At 43.7% G+C, this 24,894-nt stretch overlaps 1 protein-coding gene across 1 annotated transcript in view; it reads right to left on the bottom strand.

The window, feature by feature from the left end:
- The window catches only part of LOC135898411 (uncharacterized), a 379,518-nt gene that overhangs the window by 27,217 nt on the left and 327,407 nt on the right, over window positions 1-24,894 (bottom strand). The window contains exon 3 of the mRNA XM_065427330.2: window positions 20,669-20,745. Coding sequence (XP_065283402.1) covers window positions 20,669-20,745 — 77 coding nt within the window. The remainder of the gene's footprint in view (window positions 1-20,668; window positions 20,746-24,894) is intronic.

The raw sequence follows: 24,894 nt of genomic DNA on the forward strand, positions 1-24,894 counted from the left end.
GTGTTTGTGCATTTTTGACGCGTAAGAGGGAGTGGTTCCTAAATTGTAGTAAACTTCGGGTTCCTTAGAGAACGCCAGACACGCACCACTTTTGCCCGCTCACTAACACGCGAAAAAGACGCAGCTACACTTCACATGAAAAGAGCGACAGCCGCTCTAGTAAAATCTCGCAGAGAGATGAACGGGTGCTCACGCTGTGAGGCCACCATGAGGAGTGAGAAAATGTACAAATACAAACAAACAGTAACATCTGTAAACTATAGATTATTAGAATATTGATATAGAATTATGTGTCACTTTGAGGAAACTGTATTTTGATTATTAGTTTTAGTTGCGTTCTGCAGATGGATGCCATAATCAAACGCGCTTCAGTCAAACATCAGTGCAGCCACATGTCCTCTGTGTTGTGTAGCTCTCTAGAACCATGCCGGGAAGAATATCGCCGGTGCGGTATTTTTTTTTTTGTAGTGGTCGTGTCGCGCTTTGTTTCATCGCTTTAAGCACGCTTGAACGCTCTCGATTTAGTAGCGTGCGCTTAAGAAGCGTGTTGTGTGCCTGAGTCCTTCGGGATGCGTCGTATACAGTTACCAGAAAGACTCGTAAAGTTGCGCAAGCCGCTGAAAAGAAGCCATGACGCCATGAAGCACGAACATGCTAGGTGCGCTGCGTGGCCGCTGCGACGAGACGCATTGCCGATTGACAATGGTAGACGTTCTTCGCTTACGTGAGAGTGATGAGCATCGCTTATGTTAAGACTGCCGTAACAAATTCCGAAGACAGCAATAGATGTGATCTAGGTAAGCAATGCTTCTTGTTCAATTATTTATTTGCTGGTGAGTCGTATACTTCTCCGTCAATTTATGCTGACGCTTACGCTAGTTAGTTTTATTGAAGCGAGCTACTTTCGCCCTTCATAAACACAGTTTTTTTATCTCTATCAGTAACCATGTCGGTTATCCTTAAAGCACGAGTATATTTAGCACTTTTGTGTGTACGCACAGCATCAGACCTCATGCACGGAACTGGTGTTTTGTGCTGATAGGGTCATACGCTTACAAATGAATTGTAAGCTATACTTGAAACTTATTAATTGCAGTAATTCAGTTCGCATTCACTTTATATTGCGTTTTACTGTTAAACTATTCCATTTTTGTGGTGTTGTCTTTTTGTGGTTGAGTGGAGTACGAACTGACATGGGAATTGACGTTTATTAGTTTGCATTTAATAATATTTTTAAAAATTAATAATCTAGAACTTTTATTGTTACTGCAATTTTTTAGACATAAGTGCATACTCAAATGTTGTGAGTTTGATTATATGTTCGGTGGTAATTTTTTATAGGTTTACAGTACATTTATTCCCCTTTTATTACATGCCATTAGCTCACTACGACTTAAACAAGTAACAATAAGATTGTAAGATTACTATTCTCTCCTTGTAGGCTCCACTGCTTAGCAAGGAGATCGGAGAATTAGCAACTGACAAACTAGCCGCAAACAGACATGAATATGCTCGCAACATGGATGAGATCGTCTTCCTTATGATAGTGTAAAGCTTGTATATGAACCTCAAACATATATATCTTTTTGCACTATTCCTGGTGCTGCTGTAGAAATTTGTGCTGCCACGCAGCGCTGTGCTCGAAGGTATTTTCATTATTGCTTATTAAGAAAAAAAAACAACAGAGCAAGGAAATATGCATTTTCGCCTGTGATAGGAAAACTTTGAGTTGCCTTTTTTGTCTATGCAATTAAAGTAATCATGACATTTTCATTAAATATCTTGTGTCAGCTTCTCTTCTCACAGCTGCTACACACATCATTTGCATAATGTGGATGTTTCCGCCTCATACCTCCATCAATTTCGTTTTGATACAGGCAATGTTGCATGCAGAAATGCGTAGTGATTCTGAAACGTGCCACCTTTCCAGATGTGCTCTCCATTTGTACATCGTGCCTTCTATAATAATTGCTGCAAGCTGCCTTCTGTAAATTACCTGTGCTGAAAAAATAACAAGGCCGCAAATGTGACTTATACGCTGTGATCTGGACTGTCTTTCAATATCAAAAATAGATAATTTAGTTGAAATGTTGATTTCTGCTGAACAGGTTTTATAGCAATCGCAACAGAATTTCCGAAATAATCGTTAGTACAAACGTTACCAATATCTCACTGATTATCATGTAAATAACCAGTTGTCGTTAACGGCAAAGCTGTTCAATGAGCGCTCCATATCGGGTTGCTGGACGAATTCTGCCGCAAAATAGTCTCAATAACACATACCGCATACGTGCCATAATATGTATTACTGTTTCAGTTGAGATATTTATGCACAGGATGTTGCTGCAAGGTGTGCAGAAACAATAACTGAAACAGCAACACACTTTACTGCAGATTCTGGCCTTCAATTTCTGGAAACTCGTTTCAGGCACAATTTATGGCGGATTGGTATGCTTTCGGTACTGGCTGCCTTCAATATGCTGTGGCATGTCTCCTAAAGAAATGAAAAAAAAAACTAACGAATTCGTAAAATTTTATCCCTGAATAACTCCATTGTCTATCGCTCAAATTCGGATATCTGTTGCCGCTATGAAGCTTTCACATCAATAAAATATCATGTTGTCTTCAGACATGAATATTCATTAATTTTAGACAGCATCATGTCCAAGATTCTTGGCCATAGCCCCTCCGGCCATTTTTGTCAACCTTTTTTTTTATCCTTTGTGTAGGCATAGAGTCTTGCACGTTTTCACACGCGGGTACTTCTGCGCATGTCCATTAATCCTGTACATGATTCCTTCGGCCATCCATTGAACTTCACTGCAGTGCACTAGTGCAACTCATTGAGGAATGCTTCCGAACAATGGTATTTCAGAAGGTCAGCCGAAGATCAAGAACTTTCCCTTACCTGCGTCGAAAAGATACTTTTTTCTGATAACATACGCTTTAACGGCACTTAGTCGTACTTGCGAGTATAAGGCTTAAATGCCTATATTTTCAGGAGAGTATCCTTCTGACGTTGCTAACTGAAAGTTGTTGAAATTCGGCTGATCCTTTGAAATATAGCTTTTAGAAAGTTCTGCTCAGTGAGTTAGGCTTCTGCATTGCGGTGAAGTTTGACGGATGGTGGAAGAGCCAGTTCTCCTAAATTCATGGGTATGCGCATAATGACGCGCAGGTGAAGAGTTCCAAGGCTGTATGCTTATACGAACGATTGCCATAAAAAAACTGCCTGTACCTATACTAAAAGGTACTATAGAACGTTTAATATATAGGTGCACAAAGTTGCGAGAAGATGTCCCTGTATTAAACGTTACTTGAGTCAAAATTACTACGTCATTTATATATATAGGTGCACAATTTTCTGAGAATATTCCCTTTATTAAATGATGCCGTGCTAAGAGTGTGGTGACAGTGAATCTGTGATGTGCGGTGTGCTTCAATGAGCTCATCGATGATGTTGTGAACTCCCAGTTCAAGAAGCTTATCGGTGGATGTGTGCCTTGGTAAGCTGAGGGCTATCTTGCATACGTGTCGTACAACGCAGTCGAGGCTGCCTCATTCTGTCTTCTGTAACGGTAGGTATGGTAGTGCATAGGTGAGACTGGCCTGGACGAGTTGGAGCAGGTCCTTCTCATTCATGCCTCGCTTGCGCGTGCTCACTCTGTGTAGCAGTCTCGTGGTCTGGTTAACCGTCATCTGGAGCCGGTCAATGCCGAGGCCATTCCATCGTCTCTGCTGTAGTATGATGCCTAGTACTCGCATGCCTCGACGTGTGTGTGCTGGTTTGTGCGTATGGTAATGGGAGGTTAGGGTGACTTGTGCTTGCTTCGATTGGGCGGCCGGATCAGGAGGGATTCCTACTTGTGCTGGGAGCCCTCTAGTGCCACTGCGTTCACGTGTTGCACGACGATGTCGCTGGCATGTTGGAGCGTTTCTACAACTGTACCGTCCGTCCCTTCACACGTCCAGAGTGTGATGTCACCGGCGTATAGCGTGTGTCTGAGTCCCGGGACTTCATTCAGTTTAGGAGGCAGGGTGAGCATTGCTAGGTCGAATAGAAATGGTGACAAGACTGCGCCTTGCGGCGTGCCTCTGTCCCCGAGCCGGGTTACAGGAGAGCGCAGGTCCTGGACCGCGAGCTCGACCATCCTGTGTGTGACAAACGACCTGATATAGTTGTAGGTTCGTTCGCCGGAATGTAAGCCGGCTAAGCTCACATAAGGAGCATATTCGTCATCAAACTGTTGCCCTAAACACACTCGCCGCCCACCACGATGGCAGAAGAAGAGCCAGGGCCCAGGCCCTACTCAAAACGTACGGGACCAACTCCGTCGTGATGTGCGTTTATGCAAACCAGTACTCTGATCGACCCCACACGTACGCCATTTGTGCTGTTCCAGCCCCAGAACCCAAGGCACAGAGAGCTTCGAGCTCTCTACGCACTGCCACCCTCACCGAAGCAGAAGAAGCTGCCATTGCGTTGACCTCGGCCTTGATAGACGCCTGTATAGTTATGAGCAACTCCAGAACCGCCATAACAAAGTTTACGCGATGACTAGCAGCATACACCACACCAAAGCTCGTGCATTCACTATACAACAGAAGGGAACCACGCTCGATAAAATTGATATGGGGTCCATGCTCACGCGGCGAATCCAGGGAACGAAGCGACCCACCAATATTCTCGAAGATTTGTCAGTCGAGCGGAGGGCCTGTCGGAACCGGAGGCCTCAAACGAAGTCCTACACTGATATCACGACATAAGCCAGTATTACCGTCTTACACGGCACACTAGGCCCGCACCACACGATAAGCTAAACAAGCTTCACGCGATCACCTGTCGCATGTTACAGACACACTCATGCCCGAACCTCTACGTGTACTCCCACATTTACCCGGACAGAGTAAGTCCATGCTGTCACCTGTGTGGCGAGCTACCTCTACTCACTCACATCCTTTGGGACTGCGAGGAGGGCCCCCTCCCCTCGATCTCCTGGCCTCTCCCTCACGTTCATCGTGGGAGGAAGTGCTGCTTAGCTCCAACCCGGACGTGCAACTTCGAGCCGTTGAGCGAGCCGGAGAGGTCCCCGCCACGCATCGCCTGACGCCCATCTGGCCTTCCTGACGAGCCCATGAGTTAGCTCCCACATCTGACGAATAAAGTTGTCTCTCCCTCTCTCTCTCTCTCGCTCGGCCGGTGCCAAAAAAAAATCTTGCCATTTTTTATTTTTATTTTTTTGCTTTATAACACCGCCGCGACGATTACGTATAAACAACTTGGATGCGCCTAGGACGACTGACGCGCTATTCTATTTTGGCAAATACACGTGATATCAAACGCGCTGTGATAAACAGCTTACGTTTTTTTTCTACCGGAGCTCTCTATAAGTACGTGCATTAAAAAAAAGATAATATTGAAGTTCATTTCGTTGATTTCTTTCTGACACATATGAAGGATTAATGGGGATTACACCTCACAGGGGCAATCATGATGTTTTTTATATTTTCTTTTCACGTGACCTCTCCTTTGTACCGGCCTTGTAAAATTATGGGTAAGAACGCAACGCTAGTGAGCTCAGAAACAAAAAGAAAAACGAATTGATTTTGGGAACCAAATTGTGCTCTACCTGTAAGCCACCAGGCTTTTACCGGATACTTAATTCGAGAGGTCGAACTATTGATAGTTTGGCACGAGCAGCGACATTAGTAGCAAACGAAAAATTTTGGCCGGATAAAGAATAAAGAAATAAAATTATATTTGTCGACAAATAGTAGCTAAAATAAAGTTGTAATAACGGTACCTCACCTTGGAAATAAAATTCTTTGGACACTGTGGGGACGTATAACGTGCATATCACGATAAAATGGAATCAAATAAAAGCATTAGTTCAAATAATGTTTTCCAAAGTACTTGCAGGCATTAGTTTAGTTTACAGGTACACATTACATCATTGCTCTAATGCGAGGAAGTAGTAAGAAGCATATATCTTTAGTGTGTAAATTGCCTTTGAAATATATAAGGCACTAATTCGAAGCACTAGAATTACGAACACTTGCTTGCTGGTCCTCAAGAAGAAGCTTACAGGTCCCAGATAGGAATAAAAATCTGACTTGATATGATATGCTGAAGCGCACAAATTTGCGCAGTTGCGAAACTTATTTACACACGTTCCACACAGTCTTTCATTTTAGCGTTGCTACATTGTGTTCATCCAGAAAGAAGAACAGGAATCTCGTAACATACAAGAGTTTGGTAGACTAATGTGAATTTATTCCCACAGTATTGATGGTCTGTGTGAAACGCGCTCCTAGTTATCTCAGCTGAGACACTCAAGAAATGCAAATAAACCCGCGCCTCTCGTCGTCTCAATGCGAAAACAGGCTTGCGTTTATCCTACAGCGGAGCCTTGCTTCTTTCTATGGAACAGGTGGGGCAAATGCAAACATGCTAAGGTAAAGAAAAGAAAAAGAAGAACGCGTCCTTTCCCACACGAAGTTGGCGAACCCCATAACCAAGTGCAGCACTATATAGGCGACCGCTTCATCGAAAACAACATGAAGAATGACTGCTACAGAGACTTTATTTTCTACGGAAAAGGGAACAAGGAGCTGACACAATTGGACGTGAAGGTTGCCATGGTGAGCAGAATTGCAAGAACCTGGAATAGTAAGTCAGTGACACTAAAGTGTTCAAATTTGGCATAACAAACAGGCCGGCTACACGCGTGTTGAGACACTAAGGGGAAAGAAATGTTTTGGCAAGGGAAAGAGGGCTTGTTTATAAGCTAGACTCGTAGCGCGCATCTCAAGTCGACTAGAAGGTATAGGGGAAAATGAACCACAAAATAAACCACGAGAACAATGCTTCAGCGTGCAATAGTTTACAGTGAACGCTCCAGAGTGAGTTCCAGAGAAACAGACGTGAGGGGACTTCACGCTCCACAAAGGAGTGTGCAGTGCGTCGAGGCATGGACGGATAGGAAGCTTTTGCATCCTAATACGATTAGAGAAAGAGGAAAGTCCCTGAAGGAACTAAAGAATGTCTTGAAGCGAGAAAAAGGAAGTATCAAAACTAGAGGCCAGATTAGGAAAGAGTCATTTTATTGTTACGTTATTATCATGCTTAGTTGATATAGGTATACGCACGAATTAAATCATTCTAACCGGTTGGAGCCTATCAGTGCTTATTTCAGCTTTCGCGCTTAACTTCAATTTCCAGGCCTACGAATGTCCCTTTCCCTCTTTTGTGGGGGTTTACCTTTGTCGAAGACGAAAAGAATTAGACCTTTTTTGTTAGCTGTGAGTGTATAGAGAAAACAGACAAAGAATGGTGTAATTTATCAACTCCTCGTTGAAATTGCTTTATCAATCTTGAATTTATAACGGCAACTATACTGGCAGCTTCTGTACACTGTTGCGACACTTTAGGTACGCAATTAAGGTGGCCCCACTTCTGAAAAGTTTTCTACCCACAAATGCTACATGTCTCGTGCCTGACTAATGGGCTGGATCATGTTTGCGAGGAAGTACGAAGGGCATTCGAAGATCTGAACAAGCTCATTGCGGCAAACTACCATCGACACTGGAGAACGTTTCCTTGTTCATAAACACAATTTGATCACTTACATCTGCGAATGTTGACTACGACTGGGAGTAGAAGAGAGTGGAAGACTTACTGCGTATAATATTACGCCAGCTATGGCGTTGGTGCTTCGCATTATGGCCGAAACTGCAATTTCTAAGGGTTCATTTGGTAATCTTGGCAATAGTCAGCGCACCCAAGGCTGCTTGAAGTGCAGTTAGGAGAAGGCGAATAAAATCTTACACGCCATCAATTTATTCACGTGTACAAAATATTGAGAAACAAAGCCTTCCATCCGTCCTTTCGCTTTATATTCGACTTAATCCTTATGCGGCCTTGCAAGGCTTACATTGTACAGCACGCGAAGAAAGCGCAAGACCATTTGGTCGAAAACATGGTTGCTGTCGGCAGTTTTTCTAAAACGATGAGGTACACTGTTTGCCTGTTACCTTAATTGCCCGATCAAATCATTCAACAAATGAATACCAGCCCACACACCATTTATGTCTCCCAGAATCAGAATGATTGTCGTAGTTATTGGCATCATCGCGCTCGAAGAGAGCAATGCCATATTTACCGGCGCAAGATACAGACCACATTTTACGTAAGCTTCTCTCATTTTGTGGTCTTTCCCTGTTCATAGGTGACACATAAAAGGCACCACGCCCCTTATCACCACAGATCCTAAATCTGCCGCAGCTTGTTTTGCTTGTAGTTACTCAGAATTAAAGAAAGGGTCTAAATAGGTTTTTCATGAGCAAAAACAAAATTCAGCGGTTGCACAAGGGTTGCACGCAGTGGAGGCTATCAGCTAGAAGGGGGAATGCACTTCAATCGCGCATTTTACGACTCTCAAGGCAAAAGCATTTATAACAAGCATTGGTGGTAGATATCGCTTTGACGTAATAGTTCTGCGGACACCCGCAAGATGGAGAGAAGTAATTAATAAAGGAAAAATCAGACATCGACCCGCTCGTACCGAAATGGGCGAAACTGCAATTTCTAAGTGTTCATTTGGTCATCTTGGCAATAGTCAGCGCACCCTAGATTGTTTGCTTTAAGTGCATTTGGGAGAAGGCAAATAAAATCTGAGACGCCATCAATTTATCCACGCGTATATTTTCCACGTGTAATATATCCACCTTGCGGGTTTCCGCAGATCAGTTACGTCACTCTCTTGCCTTTGCTTCGCGTTGTCGACAAACTCGATTTCGCCCTACCAACTGCTAGCCGCCTGGTTAGCTCCGATGGTAGAGCGGATGCTCCGGAAAGGCGGTGGTCCAGGATTCGAGTCCCGGACAAGGACGAATTTTTCTTCAACTGTGAGGCTTTTCTTTTGAGGAACCCGTATGGGTTTGCTTTGTAGCAATTGCTACGCACGGGTGGATGTCTAGTTTTCCCTTTATTAGATATCGCTTTGAGTGGGTGGACGATGCACTCGTGTGATGCATAGGCATTCTTCCAAATTGTGTAGCGCACCTTCATTTCAGGAACAAGAAAGTTATATTTTCGTACAACATTCGCTCCCACATCAACTTCACAGTTCGGAGTTTGGACAGCTGACATGAGAAGTAATGGCCTCGCTCCCAGTGCATCATGAATTTTTGCTGCAGTGACATATGTTTCTGTGGCCTATATATTGTCACGATGATAGCAGCTTTGTTCAAAAGGCTGTTATGCCAGGATGACATAAATTGCGATTTAGACAAATCGACAGGCTTAAGACCGCACACTACCGTTTCATTTTGACTGATGAGAAAGTCACTGAAAAGTTGACTGAAACAGGGAAAGTCCCTTTGTGCATTTCTCAAACATTCTTATTACAGTACGAACGACAGCAGGTACCCATCTAAAGATTTTGACCATATTAACATCAAAGTATCGGAATCGATAAGAGCGATTCTACAAATCAAAGATTAGCTACTCTTGCATCGGTGTAAGTTAGAGGTCATTACGACCGATATTTTTATTTTCTTTGTCGGAATGATTATTAAATACTATAGCTGTGTCATCAACCAACGAAATTTGCTTACGTCATATTGCGTTTCATCAAGAAATGACAAATTTGTGTCCAAGGTTCGACAACGATTAAGAATAGCGCTTGCCGAGATTTCGGCAGCGCTAATGCATGCCAATGACGAAGGTAGTAACAAATCTTCCCACGTTAATTGCCTCAGCAACGCCACCCACATGTCATGACACGGACATTATAATCCGTTTTGCGTAATTAATTGAGCTCGGCGCTCCTAATCACCCGCCTTGCCCTTCTCCCAGGCCCTGGCCAACTCTGCAACATTAACGAGTCGTTTCCAATAGCAGCAGGATAACGCGCACGCCATATCACGCACACGCGTCGACGAGGAGGTGGAGTGCCTTAATCCTACCCGGGAGGTCTTGTACATAAAACTAAGCTGGGCAAGGCAAACATGTAGCACGATGTTGCTGCGGGGGTGACTTCTCTACGCATACGCAATAAACGCAGGAGCATGTCCTTTTTCCTAGATATATGCTTAACATGCACACATTTTTGCATGACACAGTGTTACTCAAGACCCTTTTTTTGGCCACTATGTCCTCTTGCGCCACAGCTCCCGGCTTTCGAAAGGCACGCCCAATTAGCCCCTCTCCGTGTTATACAGAATGAATGGATGTAAGCCCCCTCCACTCAATAACCTGGCCGCGCTTACCGCTTGTGCTACGGACGGCGAACAAAAGCAAAAGCTGCAAAGCGTACCCCCATAACAACAAAAATGCCTTCGCTGAAGGTAGAAGGCAATGGGGGAAGATCTGAAACGATTACGCAAGACATAGCCAAAATTAGGAGTTTTCTGAACATCGCGTAAAAAAGAATGATTTGCCTCCGTATTCTCACCGAAATTCAAAGCTTAAGTTACGTAGACATGGCTTCTCATCGGGCAACACAGGAAACACGCTGTAGATGGAAGTTACAGATAGGTCTCATTTACTGAGGTGGTGCCTGGTATACTCGTACTACGTTCTGAGCTAATTTATCGCTTAGTGTTGGGCACAGAGGACGTGGAGAAGAAATAGAAAAAATGATTATGTTTAAGATGACGATGACGATGACGACTGCCAGCCATCACGGCCTCGGTAAATGTATACGGCATTCTGCGGCTAAGACCAAATGTAGTATCTGTGGCTGCAGAAGAGGGCGGAGCTTGAGTTCCCCGCCATGGCCGCCCCATTACTACGGGAGTGGAATGCGAAAACTCTCGTATACTTCAACTAAGGTGCCCGTTAACCATCTCCAGCTCGTGAAAATTATCCGGCATCCTCAGACACGGCGTCGCTCATCGCCCTATATGTAGCTTTGAGACGTTAAACTCCACAAAATAATGAATTAATCAAAGACGACGATGACAACGACGACGACGACGACGACGATGACGACGACGACGATGATGATGATGGCTGCAATCAGATATATCCTTGTGAAAGGGGCCGGAAATTACACCACTCGAGTTTCCGCCTCGAATGAAAATGGAGAGAAAAAGCTAAGCTGGCTTCGCAGAGAGAGGTGTGAGTCGTAACTAAAGGGCTGTGTAGAGACAATTTTTGCACCCGCTCTTGAAAATGAGGTCTTGCACGGCAAATAACCACAGCCACACGTTATAACAAAAGCAAAGGATAAGAAGAACAAGACAAAATTTTATTTCTTACATGGCGATGGTATTACTATTTTTCTTGCCTTAGTACGCTTCTCGTAATCATATCAAACGAATTGACCTAGCAAGAAGTTTTTGGATGCGCATGAAATTACTAGACTGTGCGCGTCAAAAAGTACAAGGGTTAACACTCCCCATGGAAAACTTGTTTGCAAAGCAATGGTGAGATAGGGAATGTAATGGTGGGTTCAGTAATTCGCTGTCATAAGAGCTGAAATGGGCTGTGCTATCGCACATGACTTGTAGAAAATGCAGTTCTGAGAGTTTCAATTTTTTTCATGTCATTCCATGACGTAGTGCCATAGAACTTTGAAGCTACCAAATCCTGCACAAAAGATTTAATGAAACGGTTTGCCCCGCTCGTGACTCTATCACGCATGAGCGGCCACAAGAAAGTCCACTGTTGCCAACTACTCGGCAGCGTCATCTTTTCCACAACAGAAAGCCGAACATCTATCTTAACTTCGGGAACAATTAACTAATGGCTAAATTAAGTTTTACTTAAGTTTTACTTTCAGTTTCGCTTTAGTTTTACTTTACTTTAGTTTTAGTTTTATGTAATACCTTTCCTAAATGACAGTGCTGCCTGCATGGAACCATTACGCAATGTTTCGATCCGAGACGGGAGGGAATCTTGAAATGGTTGAGTTCCTTGGTAACCATAACTTTCAGTGGCACAATAAATGATGGCCGACCTCCCAACGAGAGCGTTCAGGCCCGCTTCTATGTAGAAGGCAACGGCCTAACATTCCAGCTCGCTCACGGGTTGTAGAAAACCCACGACCATGCCATCAGTGGTCGCATGCAACGTAGCAACAAATTGGATTATTATTAGCTCCATGATAGTTGCAGAGACTGGAAGTAGAAAAAAAATCGGTTGATTTGCGTTAAGAAATTATCATTCTTCAACGGAAAAAAGAATAACGACACTGCTACCATCAGGGAAGGCTTAATGAGCCAGAAAATGCTGAAAAGCGAAAGACCGGTACATGCGACACAGCGTTGAAGTTGCCGCATTAGCTCTTTGTGACATCATGGATTTTGGTGCCTTCTGCTTGGGCCCAATTGGTGAAACTAGAATGCATCGCATTCGAATTTAGGGAGCGTAACACAGTTATCAGGAAGTTTTAACGAGATTTAGCGAGCCACAATAACCCAATTGATACCATGATGTACACTGATATCAGTGACGCCAATGCCAGTGCTGGTGTTTCGGCACAATAGTAAAAGAATAAAGGTTTCTCCTTTATTTTCTCTTCTGATGGCGAATATTTTACAGCGCAGTTGAAGCAAAAATAACCTTTGAGAGAATGCTTCAACAACATAAATTGATACAGTGTTTCTCGTAACCCATATCCATTTAGGGTCGCATGTGTTTCTAGAAGGCATAGACAAAAAAATTGCTTTTGGGACGTATACGTAATCGCCCGTTGTCACGTCGAATCTAAATTAAGGCAAACTCATAAAGTTAGAGAACTTATTCTTGAAATGACAATGGTGGATATTTTGTTGAAGTAGTGTGAATTAATTTTCGATTTCCTCTGTCAAGTTTTAAATGGAGAGGAAGGACAGTATATACCTTATTATTCAGGAAGGATGGGCGTCAAAGTAGTTCATGTAGGCTTCAATCGATTGCCTAAGCTTACATTGTCAATGGATGCGACGCCTAGTGTGATTTCGCGCTCGTGAAAATGAGAACTAGTCCCTTTGACAGGAACATTGAGAACTGTCTTTATTCTTCGAAACATGAATGTTGGGTAAAAGAACCGAATAGGCAGTAGCAGCAGTTATTTACTCTTGTCTATTTTTGTCTACTATAAGAGCACCAGTCGTACCTATCCCTTTTGCGTGCGCATGCTTCTTCAGATACGCGTACCAAGCTTTGTTGACAACCCAACGTATGTGGGGGCTAAGCAGATGAACAAGTCTTGAAAGCAAGCGTACCGAATCAATAGCGAACAGCGCACATTTAGACTCGTAACTCTTTTCAAAGCCTAAGACACCGTCAACAGCCTTCCGCGCGCCCAGTATTTGCTATTTTTCATTCAGCGAGACAATTCCTTTATTTCACTGGTTCATCTTGCTGCTTGAATGCCCACAGATTCAACAGAACCGTCTGATCTTTACACAGGTACGCATCTTCCAAAGTGTTCTGAGTGGGGAAAATGGTTTTCTTCAGAGCCACAAACGAAATATCAAGATTTATTTTCTATCCTTATGTTCGCTGCTAAGATGTTTACAGTCAGTGGCAGTGGAGACATATCGGACTCGCCACAAGGATTTATTTAGCTTGCACCGATGGAAGGCCAACGCAAATATTGTATCTCTGAGCGAGCCGTCAACATGAAGCTTTGAAATAGTGTTTTTGCTGTGTAAACAGCCAAAAGTTCTGCAGGCCGCACTTTGTAAACAGCTCCTTGCAGTCTTGATTTAAGAATTATGGATGTTGTTTGTTCACTTTCCTTTGCACTCAATACATTTTCGGATAGATAGAAAATGCCGTAAGGGAAATGTAAGGGCATACACTGGAGTTTCTTGCCTCTTAACTCCTAGCTGCACAATAATAGCTTAGTTCCCTGCACACTGTTGTCACAACACCTACACACCGCAGCCTAACAGACATATATATATATATATATATATATATATATATATATATATATATATATATATATATATATATATATATATATATATATATATATATATATATATATATATATATATATATATATATGCACACACGCTGTTGTATACGCAGCTTCCTTCATTGACCTTGGCGCCATGTGATCATATGAGCCACGTGGCATTTTTCGAATCTTAGTTACACTTGGGTTTAGTTTTCTTTTTAGTTTGTTCACAGAACACCTCAACTCGCTCTACGAATAAACTTACGTAAACTTTGTCGAACTTTATGTACGAAGTGAAAAGTACTTCATGTGTTATTTTCGCACAAATAAAAATAACCGGTATTTTCACGCATTTCTTTCCACAGGAACCCGCATTTTCTTTCCCACAGAAAGCATTCGGGCAACAAGAAATTGCCATTCACAAAGACGGTCGACTCAATCTTTATGAAACACGCATATGCATACCGTCTTTCCTCCTTAGGCCTCACCGCATGCCGAGTATACCGATGCAAAGTACAGATGGCATCAAGGAGGCACGGAAAGCTAACAAACGGCGTGGGTGCGAAAGAAAGCACAAGAAGAAACCCGATGAAGAGTATGAAGAAATTCATATCTGCTACAGTGACTATGGAAACCAAGAAATAAATAACTGCTCGAGAATAGGTGAGGAGACGGGATGAACATCGATCCGAATCGGAGCAGGCTTCGCGGGCAAGCGTGACGTCAGTAATGCTCTCGGGAGACCCTCACATAAGTAATGAGCTGGGAGCAGCCGGATGACGAAGCCTCACCACGCACTGAGTACCTCAAGCAAAGCATCAGCGCCCACCAGTGGTTCGTTGCACTGTTTGCGTGCGTCTCTCAGAGGAGCTCAGAATCGGAAACTAGATTTATCCTTGCACCACTCTCCGAACAGCAGCGCTGCGTAGCCGCCAACATTCGGCCAGTGAGTTATTTATCGACGACGCCGATGCGCAGCTCTCTTGCGACATCCCCTTAATGAAAAGCCAATGACCTGCCATGCTTCTGTCAAGTGATTCCACGGGCGTGCTTGACGCAATTTTTTGTTGCAGAGGCTTTCGGTTCTCTTGAAAACAAAGCAAGTGACAGGGAAGAAAAGAAGAAAGAGGCAGAGCCACACAGCCACATTTTATTTGCTTTCTTCTATTAATGTCATTGACCACTCGGTCATATTCACTAATTGAAGACTTCGTGCTGAAGATTATATTTTTAAGAATAAGTTTGCGAAAAAAGAAACAAACAGAACAGTGCGAAAAAGAACAAAATGAAGTAAGCAGACAGCCCGAAGGCTGACTCCTGAACGACAGTTGAATTTCCCTATAGCCGCACTAATAGGTGTGCTTGAACAACACAATTTTAAGGTGGTACATGAGAACACCAATGACAGATCACTACATGTAAACTTGAATTCTAGTGCTAGCAGATAATGCCTTCAACCTGCTAATCTGCAAAGACTGCGACACCGCCGATCCCATCATCCAGGAGTGCAAGCGCTTTGAGGCCGCCAAAAGTCTACGCATTGCCCATCATTTCACTCGACTGCCCTATAAGTCTTCGGAACACACGCAAATAAGAAATACCTAAATTAATCGTCAATTTCCAAGTGTATCTTCGATACTAAAATAGTTTACTAATCAGTTTTCGTCAACACTAGTCTTCTAGCGACATCAATACGATAAATATTCACAGGCGTAATCTGACCAACTATATAACATACTAGGTAAATATATAGTGAAAATTACCCATAATTTATTATTAGTGAGAAGGTGTTTAGGACCAGCCAACAAAGCTTGGCATATGATATCTTTTGCGCATTGTTTAGTAGTGTATTAACATCGCTAAAATGAAATAAACTCGCACTGCAAAGAGTGTGCAAGAAAGATGAAAAGAAATTTTTTAAAAATCGTCTGTTCTCTTTTTTCTCACCACGTATTGGTCACTTGTTCATTCAGGAAGCAATCTTCGACGAAATAAAATTGAGTCACTTTAGCATACGTTAAAGCCGATGCAGGCGAAAGCCTGTGTACTCGCCAGACATTCATTAAATTAGTTGACATTGTCATTCGAATGCGTTACATCCTATTACGTGGGTTCGCCTCCCAGCAAACGTTGGGGGTTCGACTTCGACCAAATGTCGTGGGTTCGAGTAACTTAATTCTATCCTAATTACCTATGCCTTAATTCGCCCTAATTAACACCACAGGTCATGGGTGCAACTCCAGCCAATGGTTAAGGTTTTGAACCCCAACTCTGGAGCCATTGAATTTTGGTACACCAAGTGTTGTGGGCTCGACTCCCACCACAGGTCGAGTGTTCGACCTCCAATTTTGGCGCCATTGAATTTTGGCGCCATAGCCATGAACCGTCAAATTTTCTACCCATGAGCCATCTAAGGCTTTTGCCCTAATAGCAAAAGTGCACCTTACTCATTCCATTGCTCTTGGCAACCATGGAGCAAGTGTGGTTTCTGGATCATAGCGTATTTGACAGCCAGCAAAGAGCCAGGAGTGAAAAAATACCGATTGGTATACGCAACTTTTTCTCCCGTGAAAAGAAAGAAAATGCGTTGTAAGGACAGAAAACCGCTGGGCCAGTAGTCGGTGCCCTTCCGACAGCTGGAATATAATAGAGCCCGGGAAGAAGATTGGAACGCTCCACCGGCGAAAAGAGTACGGTCTGTGTTTGCTCCAGCTATAGCATGTCCTTTCCTCCGCCTACGTTTATCTGCTTGCGCGAGCAGGCATTCAGCTTTGGAGTTTCAAAGCCAAAACGCTTGGCTGCATCTTCGTGCCTTTCTGCTTTGTTTTGTCTCCTTTTTTCTATAGCCTGAGCGCGTCTCTGTCTACTACCCCACGGCACACTTGCACGCTTCACCGCTGGAAATTTCCTGGCGTGCGCATTTACGTGCGTGGATTGCAATGCATGCGAATAGCGTGCCTGAGGATGGAATGGAAGAAGGCTTTTGAATGTCGCCGAAAAAATATCATTTTGTTACATTCTGGCACCCCTTTTTTTGCTTTCCGTGTTAAGTTTTTCCTTCAGTATCCTCGGTCTATACTCGTCTGGAGAAGCAATAAGGAAGCTCAAAAGTGGCCTAAGGTGCGATTTTACGGATTTTATAAAACAGAGGTAAGAATATCCATAGAGAGCAGAAAATCAGATATGTTTGTTGAGGAACACAGTGTACGTATACGATGAGTTAGAAGAAATTTAAAAAAGACAAGTGGAAATAGAACACTGCAGCTTATTTTTCCCGAAATAGACTCTCTTGGTTGCGCCTGAATGTCATTTGCAATATCTATTTTTGGTGGAAACTAATTTTATTCTTGCGCAGTCTATCCGTCGATTTATTATAGTGTTGCCGTTAGTTTTCTCTCCTATATGGTAAAAAAAAGAAGGCGTCACAGCACTATACGCGTAAAGTAAAATCAGACAACAACATCACGAGTACATTTTCCCGCACTCTTTTCACGCCCTTAATCCGTAGAAGCACTTTATGTTTATGCTTAGTAATGGCTGTGTCAACTTGCTCACTTGCTTACAGTATGGGTACTTTTTGGCTTGGTTGCCGTGATGGTTTATTATGTGCGAGCAAAGTTCACAGCACATCACATGCGTGCCGCATTTGTGCGAAGACCCAGGTTTCTCATTTCCCGGCCATTTTTTTTTTTCAAGCGGTGGGACAACTTATTCTGCTTAAGGTGACAACACAGGCTCCTTCAGCGATTATATTTTCATAGTAGTCGAAACAATACGCCTTTATTTTCTTATATAGGACGTGTCAGATAATTTTTCGCACTATGGAGAACAAATTGTATAAATCAATCAATCAATTAACGTGCCCGGGAACAGCAGTGTGGTCTGAGTGCTGGTACACAGTGAAAGAAAAACTGTACAAATGTAAAACAACTAAACAATGTTATGAGATACAGAAATTGGACGAAAAACAAAAACCAAGAACAACTGCCATAAACAGTTATATAATATGCAACAATACAGCAATAACACACAATTGGGGGACGGAGTACACATGCGCAAGGCGAGAGAAACTATGTGAAGTCAGGAGAAAGGTACATCTAGATACAAGGCTCGAGAGAATGTGTGGAGCTCGGAAAGGAAAAGAGACTGCAGGCTTTGAAAGACATCAAAACGGAGAAAATTAAAGTTATTCAGACTTTCCATTATGTGGACTGATAATTGTTTGCTGAAAAAGCAAGGAACATGGAAAACTATTTTTCCTGGTAGTGTTTTGCCACAGTGAAACAGAAGCTACTGGATTCGAACATGTCATGCTTTTATGCATAGGTGATGTTGTATAGAAAGCGAACTACGCCTCCAGCTAAGTGACGGCAGTGTAGGATATCGAAAGTTGGTCGTGGTGCGCGAACTGAGAAAATGATCATTACACATATTCATGAACTTTTGTGGCACATGCTCGTTTATTATGCTATTAGAATTGCTTGTGGCATTCCGCACCACTGAGTAATAAAATACACACGGATGCGATCAATTTGAGGAAGGCAAGTGGGGTTCGAAACTTTTATGGAAGTCTGCAGATGGAACCACGCTTGTGCACACCTCGTGATGCTACGCGCTGAGAGTGGGCGGAGAAGCTTTATACGTGCTGTCAAAAAAGCATATCGAGATCGCTTAATTAAACAACTCTAGTTCGCACTGTACGATCAACAAAATATTGGAGGAGGAGGAGCAGGAGGAATGAACGTTTATTGGGTGAAACAGCGAGAAAGTATTCTTTCTGCGCCATAGGTGGGCGGCTCTCTTAGTCCAGAAAGCCGTTGGCTAATGCCGCAGCCCGGGCACGGTCCACCAGACTTCGCTGATCTTCCAGGCTCTGTGCCTTTAACATTGCCTCCCACGTTTCTTCGATCGCTTGAAGCGGTTCTGAGGCATCATCTTGACTGTTGTTCTCGCGTGGTGGGCACACCAACACCATGTGTTGGAAGGTGTCTGGTACCTCGCAATATATTGGACGAAAATTTTTTTAGTTTTAAGCGAACATGTCATAAGCCTGGTTTTAGATGAATTTAGATTGAGCCCGTATACTGGGCCCCATTCGGAGAATAAGGATAGGTCGGAATGCAGAGCGCGGCAGTCCTCAATATTGTGTATCCCCTTAAATATTTTGATGCATGTCAGCACAAAGAAGAAATTAACACTTCTGGATTGCTGTGAAAACGTCATTCATGAAAATTAGGAAGAGCAGCAGATATAACATGGAACCTTCGGGCTCACCACTGCATACAGTATAGATAACAGACGATTGATCATTGACGCTCACGAAGCAGGACCTATCGTGGAGATTGCTACGTATAGTTTAGCTACTATAGAAGCTTCAAGACCATAGTGAGCAAGCTTCTGGAGCAGTAGGGGATGATTAATTGGCTACGTTAAAGGTTTTGCCGAGGGCGCAGTATGGAGCATCAACTTGCCTCCTTTGCGTGATGGGCATGGAAACCTGCCTGAGAAGGGTGTCAGGGTTGGTGGTCCTTGACCGACCTGAAACAAATCTATGCTGATTTGCGACGAGACCATTTTTACACTGAAGGACAATACACTGTGAACAGCCAATTCGAAAGGTTGGATATGGCAGGGAGAAGAAAAATTGGACAACAGTTTGCGACATCCGTTTTGCGACATTCAGTTTGCGACATGGATAGTTTGCGACATCAGTTTTGCCGCCGGGTTTAAGGTGCGAGTGACTTTTCAGGCACGCAGGAATTATTCAGAGTTATTAATGATTGATGTCACCACAGGCGCTTAGATACTACCGCACTACTGCAGGCGTTGATAATAGCGACTGGGATGCTATCTTGGCCATAAGTCAAAGATTAACTCAGACGCTTAAGGCATTCGCAGATGAGATTCTCGTCGAGGAGCAGGAAGTTTCAGCAAAAGAGCGCGCCTGGTGGATAGTGCTATCAGGGGACGGTTCAAATGCAGAGGAGAAATGTCCAGCGAAAAAATGAACGATTGCTTGCTTGCACTTATCCGGCTCCACCACTAGGAGCGGAGCACCCGGATACGACGTCCTTGTTTGCTGGAGCGCATACCAAAGTGTCGCCAAAACACCGCCAGCCAGTTAGAGACGGTCTTATCCAGTGACTCAATGGTAGACTTGGAATACTACTTATACCGGTGATTACAGAGGGAGCACAAGAGGTGGAATCATCCAATTCATTTGTGAGACTGAAGATTTTTGCCTTTTATTGGGCACGCTTCTTAATGGTTTATAGCAGTTCTAAGTTTCGCAGAGAACAACTAGGGAAATTGACATCGTTGGGGCTTGTACTGATGTATGTATTCATCAAGAACGATCTTAGTAAACTAAAGGACTCCTCCGGCGCAGCCCCATGCGCATGCGCGAAAAGGAAGAGAGAGCTAGAGAGACACGCGATTATCCAACACGACATATATAGCGCAAGGCCTGTTTACACTGATCCATGACGTCACGCTACCCGGCCCAAAATTTCCATTGACAAGGCTGACGTGATCACAGCGGTGACGTCAAAATTACTCTGGCCTAGTCGGGGGCATCCACATTAGATTCTGTGCCAGTCGGGCCAGGTAACATGACGTCTGGATCGAAGTGAAAAGGCCTTTTTGCTATTTAGGTGGCGCTGGATTAGCTGCGCCTGTAGTGACGTCGTTGCTCTGCGTCGCAGCCGAGCGCGCGCGCAGCAGTTTCTCTCCGGCTCCAAAATGGGTAAGGCACGCGTCATACGTACTTTTGAGCAGCAGGTAGCTCTCGATCAGCAACGCCGCCAGCAGAACCGGGAACGAGCTCGTCTACGCCATGCCGATGCTGCAACCCGAGAACAAGAACAAGCTCGTGCAACTGAGCACAAGCAGCAACTGCGTACCGAGAATCTGGCAGCCTACCATACCATAGTTTAATTAACCGTTGGGATTAACCCAGTGATAAACACCAGTGCCGCACGTTTCAGCTTCATTGTTTAACCATCTGTACGGAGTGCTTGGGCGGTGTTTTTTTTAAAAGGGGTGTGCCTGAAAATGTCACTGCTTCCAAATTTTCCATTTGGGCCACTCCTCCCAAGGCAGCTATACGAAAGTTAATTAAATTTTATTAACTGTTCTCCTGAAGCTCATGTTATTAGTGGCGAAGTATATCCACCTCGCCTAGGAACTTGTCTGCAAAGGGCCCACCTTCGCTGCGCTTATTACGCTTTACAAAAAATCTGTATATACTAAAAAGAACACACTGTATATATGCAGAACTTTACTGTGTTGGTTAGGAAGATGGTAATTAGAATAAGAAAAGAATATAGCAGGTATAAGGGCATTGATTACTTCGGACATCATGATCCATGTAGAATATCTTTACAACAGAAAAATATTTTATGAAAGGCTACAATTAATCTTTTTATTCGTCGGTATGAGAGAACATCTGTTCATTGCAAAATTTAAGCCATTGGCACGGAAATGATACCTGTTTTCTAAAGATCTTGTGCTCGCACCGCTTTCAAGAAATACACATTCATAAGTGCGACCAAATACGTTAGTGTTCCAGCTAAGATTTCTGCGTCTTGCGAAAAAATGGTGAACGGGAAATATTTGCTATGCGCTTTGCCATATATTGCAGGCATATACGTATAAATATCTGTATTTTCAGCATGTGACGCCCGCGCAAACACACGCCCAAACAATCTCTCTCCATGAGCACATTCCCTGCATTCAAGCAGCAGAACTTCTTGTCCCACAGAATGCGTGCGACTGCGTAACGTCAACAGACGATGAAGCCAAGGAAACATCGGGGAAATTAACTATGGTTTTAATTGAAATGTAAAAAATAGTGAAGAGAAGTGAAATGAAAGTGGACGAAAAGATAACTTGTCGCTGGGGGGAGCCGAACCCACAACCTTCCGCATTACGCGTGCGTTACACTACCAGCTGTGTTACGGCGACCGCTGTGATTTCGTCCACTAACTCGGATACTTACTGTTATAGCTTACTAGTTATATAGTATAGTAGTTATATAGTTATGTAGTTATATGCTTACTAGATCTAGCCCTAGATTTGTGAGCGAGTGCCACTCAGAGTCGAGGTGGGCGGATTTCTCATGCGTAATTTTAAGCGCGTACTTCTCAAGCGAGCATCGTGGTTCTCAAGACACGTGCCCCATGCACTCCACATGTTCAAAGTGAAGCGGGGACCAATAATCGCGCACACGCATGAGCGAATTTCGCTAACGACTTGGCGGAAGCGCCCCCTACTGTTCAAGCGGCAAAGACCTCTGCGCGTAGTCGGGAGGCAGAAAGTTTAAGTGAAAAGCACCCCTTCAAAAGCTGCTTGCTGTGTTAATCCGCCCACGCTGTACTTTCGGCATATCATTACGCGCTGATGAGAGCAACGAGGGTAAAGTTCGCCACCCCGCCACACCGTCACCGTAATGAGAACCGCAGGAAAGTCTTCCTCGCGTTAGCATGAAAGAAATATATCGCGAAGTGTACGTATGAAAGCGTGAAGGATCTGTACAATTAAGTGCAAGTGCGCGTCATGAAATGAGAGAGTGTCTGAATGCTGAGGTGAGAGAAATTGATAGAGTACCTGAACGCTCTGCAATCTCCGAACTGTGTTCGCACTCTTACATGTTCTGTTTGTGCATCTGCGTCACGACGAGAAGTGAAACACTGCTCTTCTAGGGACACATCTGCTTGATGGGATGTCTTTTCTGTGATCACCACAGCTTCAATCGTATTCACTTTCTTTCTCGTTAGCCATTTTTAATACCATGCTTAGTGAAGCAACGAACTGGCGCTGAAATATTACGCGTGGAATCCCGTTATCCGACTTGAAACCTTCCTACCTCGTTATTGTGCGGATCACAGCGGCGACAGAAAATTTGTTTCCTAGCATGACGCTACGGGAAAAAAGTGTTTTTGAGCGTGACGGTGATCTACGTTGTTGTCGTAATCAGCACGTGTTGCTGCTCGATCCGACGAGGCAAGCTTTGTTTTTACTTAAAGAAGGTAATTGCGCTAAAAAAGACACGGACGAGTAAGGACATGGACGACCGTGTCTCGTCCGTGTCTTTTTTAGCGCAATTCCCTTCTTTAAGTATGTACGACCGACTCGCCCAACAACGTGCTCTCCCAAGCTTTGTTTGGTCGACCGAAAACTGCGTCGCCGCGACGAGACGAAAGTCTTACGAATGAAAATGCCGTCTACATAAGAGACTGGTTCTTGCAAGCGGCTCCACAGCCACCGTAGTCCTCCATAAAGAAAGCAACAAAATCGCAATAAAGAGCGTCAGGCAGGGAGATACGATCTCTCCAATGCTATTCCCAGCGTGCTTACAGGAGCTATTCAGAGACTTGGATTGGGAAGAATTGGGGATAAGAGCTAATGAAGAATACCTTAGTAACTTGCGATTGGCTGGTGATACTGCTTTGCTTAGTAACTCAGGAGATCAATTGCAATGCATGCTCACTCACCTGGAGAGGCGAAGCAGGAGGGTGGGTCTAAAAATTAATCTGCAGAAAACTAAAGTAATGTGTAACAGTGTCGGAAGAGAACAGCAGTTTACGACAGGTAGCGAGGCATCGGAAGTGGTAAGGGAATACATCTACTTAGGGCAGGTAGTGACTGCTGATCCGGATCATGATACTGAAATAAGCAGAATACGAATGGGCTGGTGTGCGTTCGGCAGGCATTCTCAGATCATGAACAGCAGGTTGGCATTATCCCTCAAAACAAAAGTGTATAACAGCTGTGTCTTACCAGTACTCACCTACGGGGCAGAAACCTGGAGGCTTACGGAAAGGGTTCTACCTAAATTGAGGACGACGCAATGAGCTATGGAAAGAAGAATGATGGATGTAACGTTAAGGGATAAGAAAAGAGCAGATTGGGTGAGGGAACAAACGCGAGTTAATGACATCTTAGTTGAATTCAAGAAAAATCAATAGGCATGGACAGGACATGTAATGAGGAGGGAAGGTAACCGATGGTCATTAAAGGTTACGGACTGGATTCCAGGAGAAGGGAAGCGTAGCGGGGGGCGGCAGAACGGTAGGTGGACACAATTTGCACGGACAAGACGGCCACAATTAGGCCATGACCGGGGATTGGAGAAGTATGGGAGAGGCCTTCGCCCTGCAGTGGGCGTAGCCAGGCTGATGTGTATATATATATATATATATATATATATATATATATATATATATATATATATATATATATATATGTTTCTCTCCGCTTTCGAAAGACCACCTTGGTTGGCTCTGTTACATTTCGCCCTCAGAATATTTAGGCACAACAAACATTGCCTGTTTGTTTCATGATATACCTTGTGAAGAGTACTGGGAACGCACTGCCGTACAGTACTTAGAATAACTCAGATTTGGAGCCTCACGGCATTTGATTAAAAGGTCAAAGTGCACGTCCTCATTTATTAAGCCGATATATGCAGTTATCTATGGCGTTAGAAAGATTAATACAATTATAGGTTGCCATGGAAAACAATATTTAGATAGGCTTTCTCTAACACAAAGAATAAACCCTTTCAAGAGTACATGCAAGTGTAAAAGCAGCGATTGCGTAGGCCTTTCCAAACAACCAGCATAAACTCTTTACGGTTGCAAGTACTGTAGTCAATAAGTCTGAGAGTTGAGATGCACAGCACGAACAAACATACCTACATTTATTTGTCTTCCAAGACGACAAAACGTAGGTCGAGGAGAAAGAGTTCAAAAAACAATAATAGAGTCGTCCTATTGCCGACATTCTCCAGGAAACATATGGGGACGCAGTGATTCGATATATCCTGGTGGCTGTTTATATGATGTCCTTGCACCAATAATAAGATGGAAAACTATGCTGGAGGCCAATTACTAGCCGAGATGTCTCGGGTGCTTCGAAAAGCCGAGAGAGAGCGCTCACTTCAGCAGCAGAGCTCTTGTCTGTTTCCCGCGCTGAGGACAACGTCTACTAT

Source organism: Dermacentor albipictus, chromosome 4, assembly GCF_038994185.2.
Source record: "Dermacentor albipictus isolate Rhodes 1998 colony chromosome 4, USDA_Dalb.pri_finalv2, whole genome shotgun sequence".
In the NCBI taxonomy this organism is placed as follows: domain Eukaryota; kingdom Metazoa; phylum Arthropoda; class Arachnida; order Ixodida; family Ixodidae; genus Dermacentor; species Dermacentor albipictus.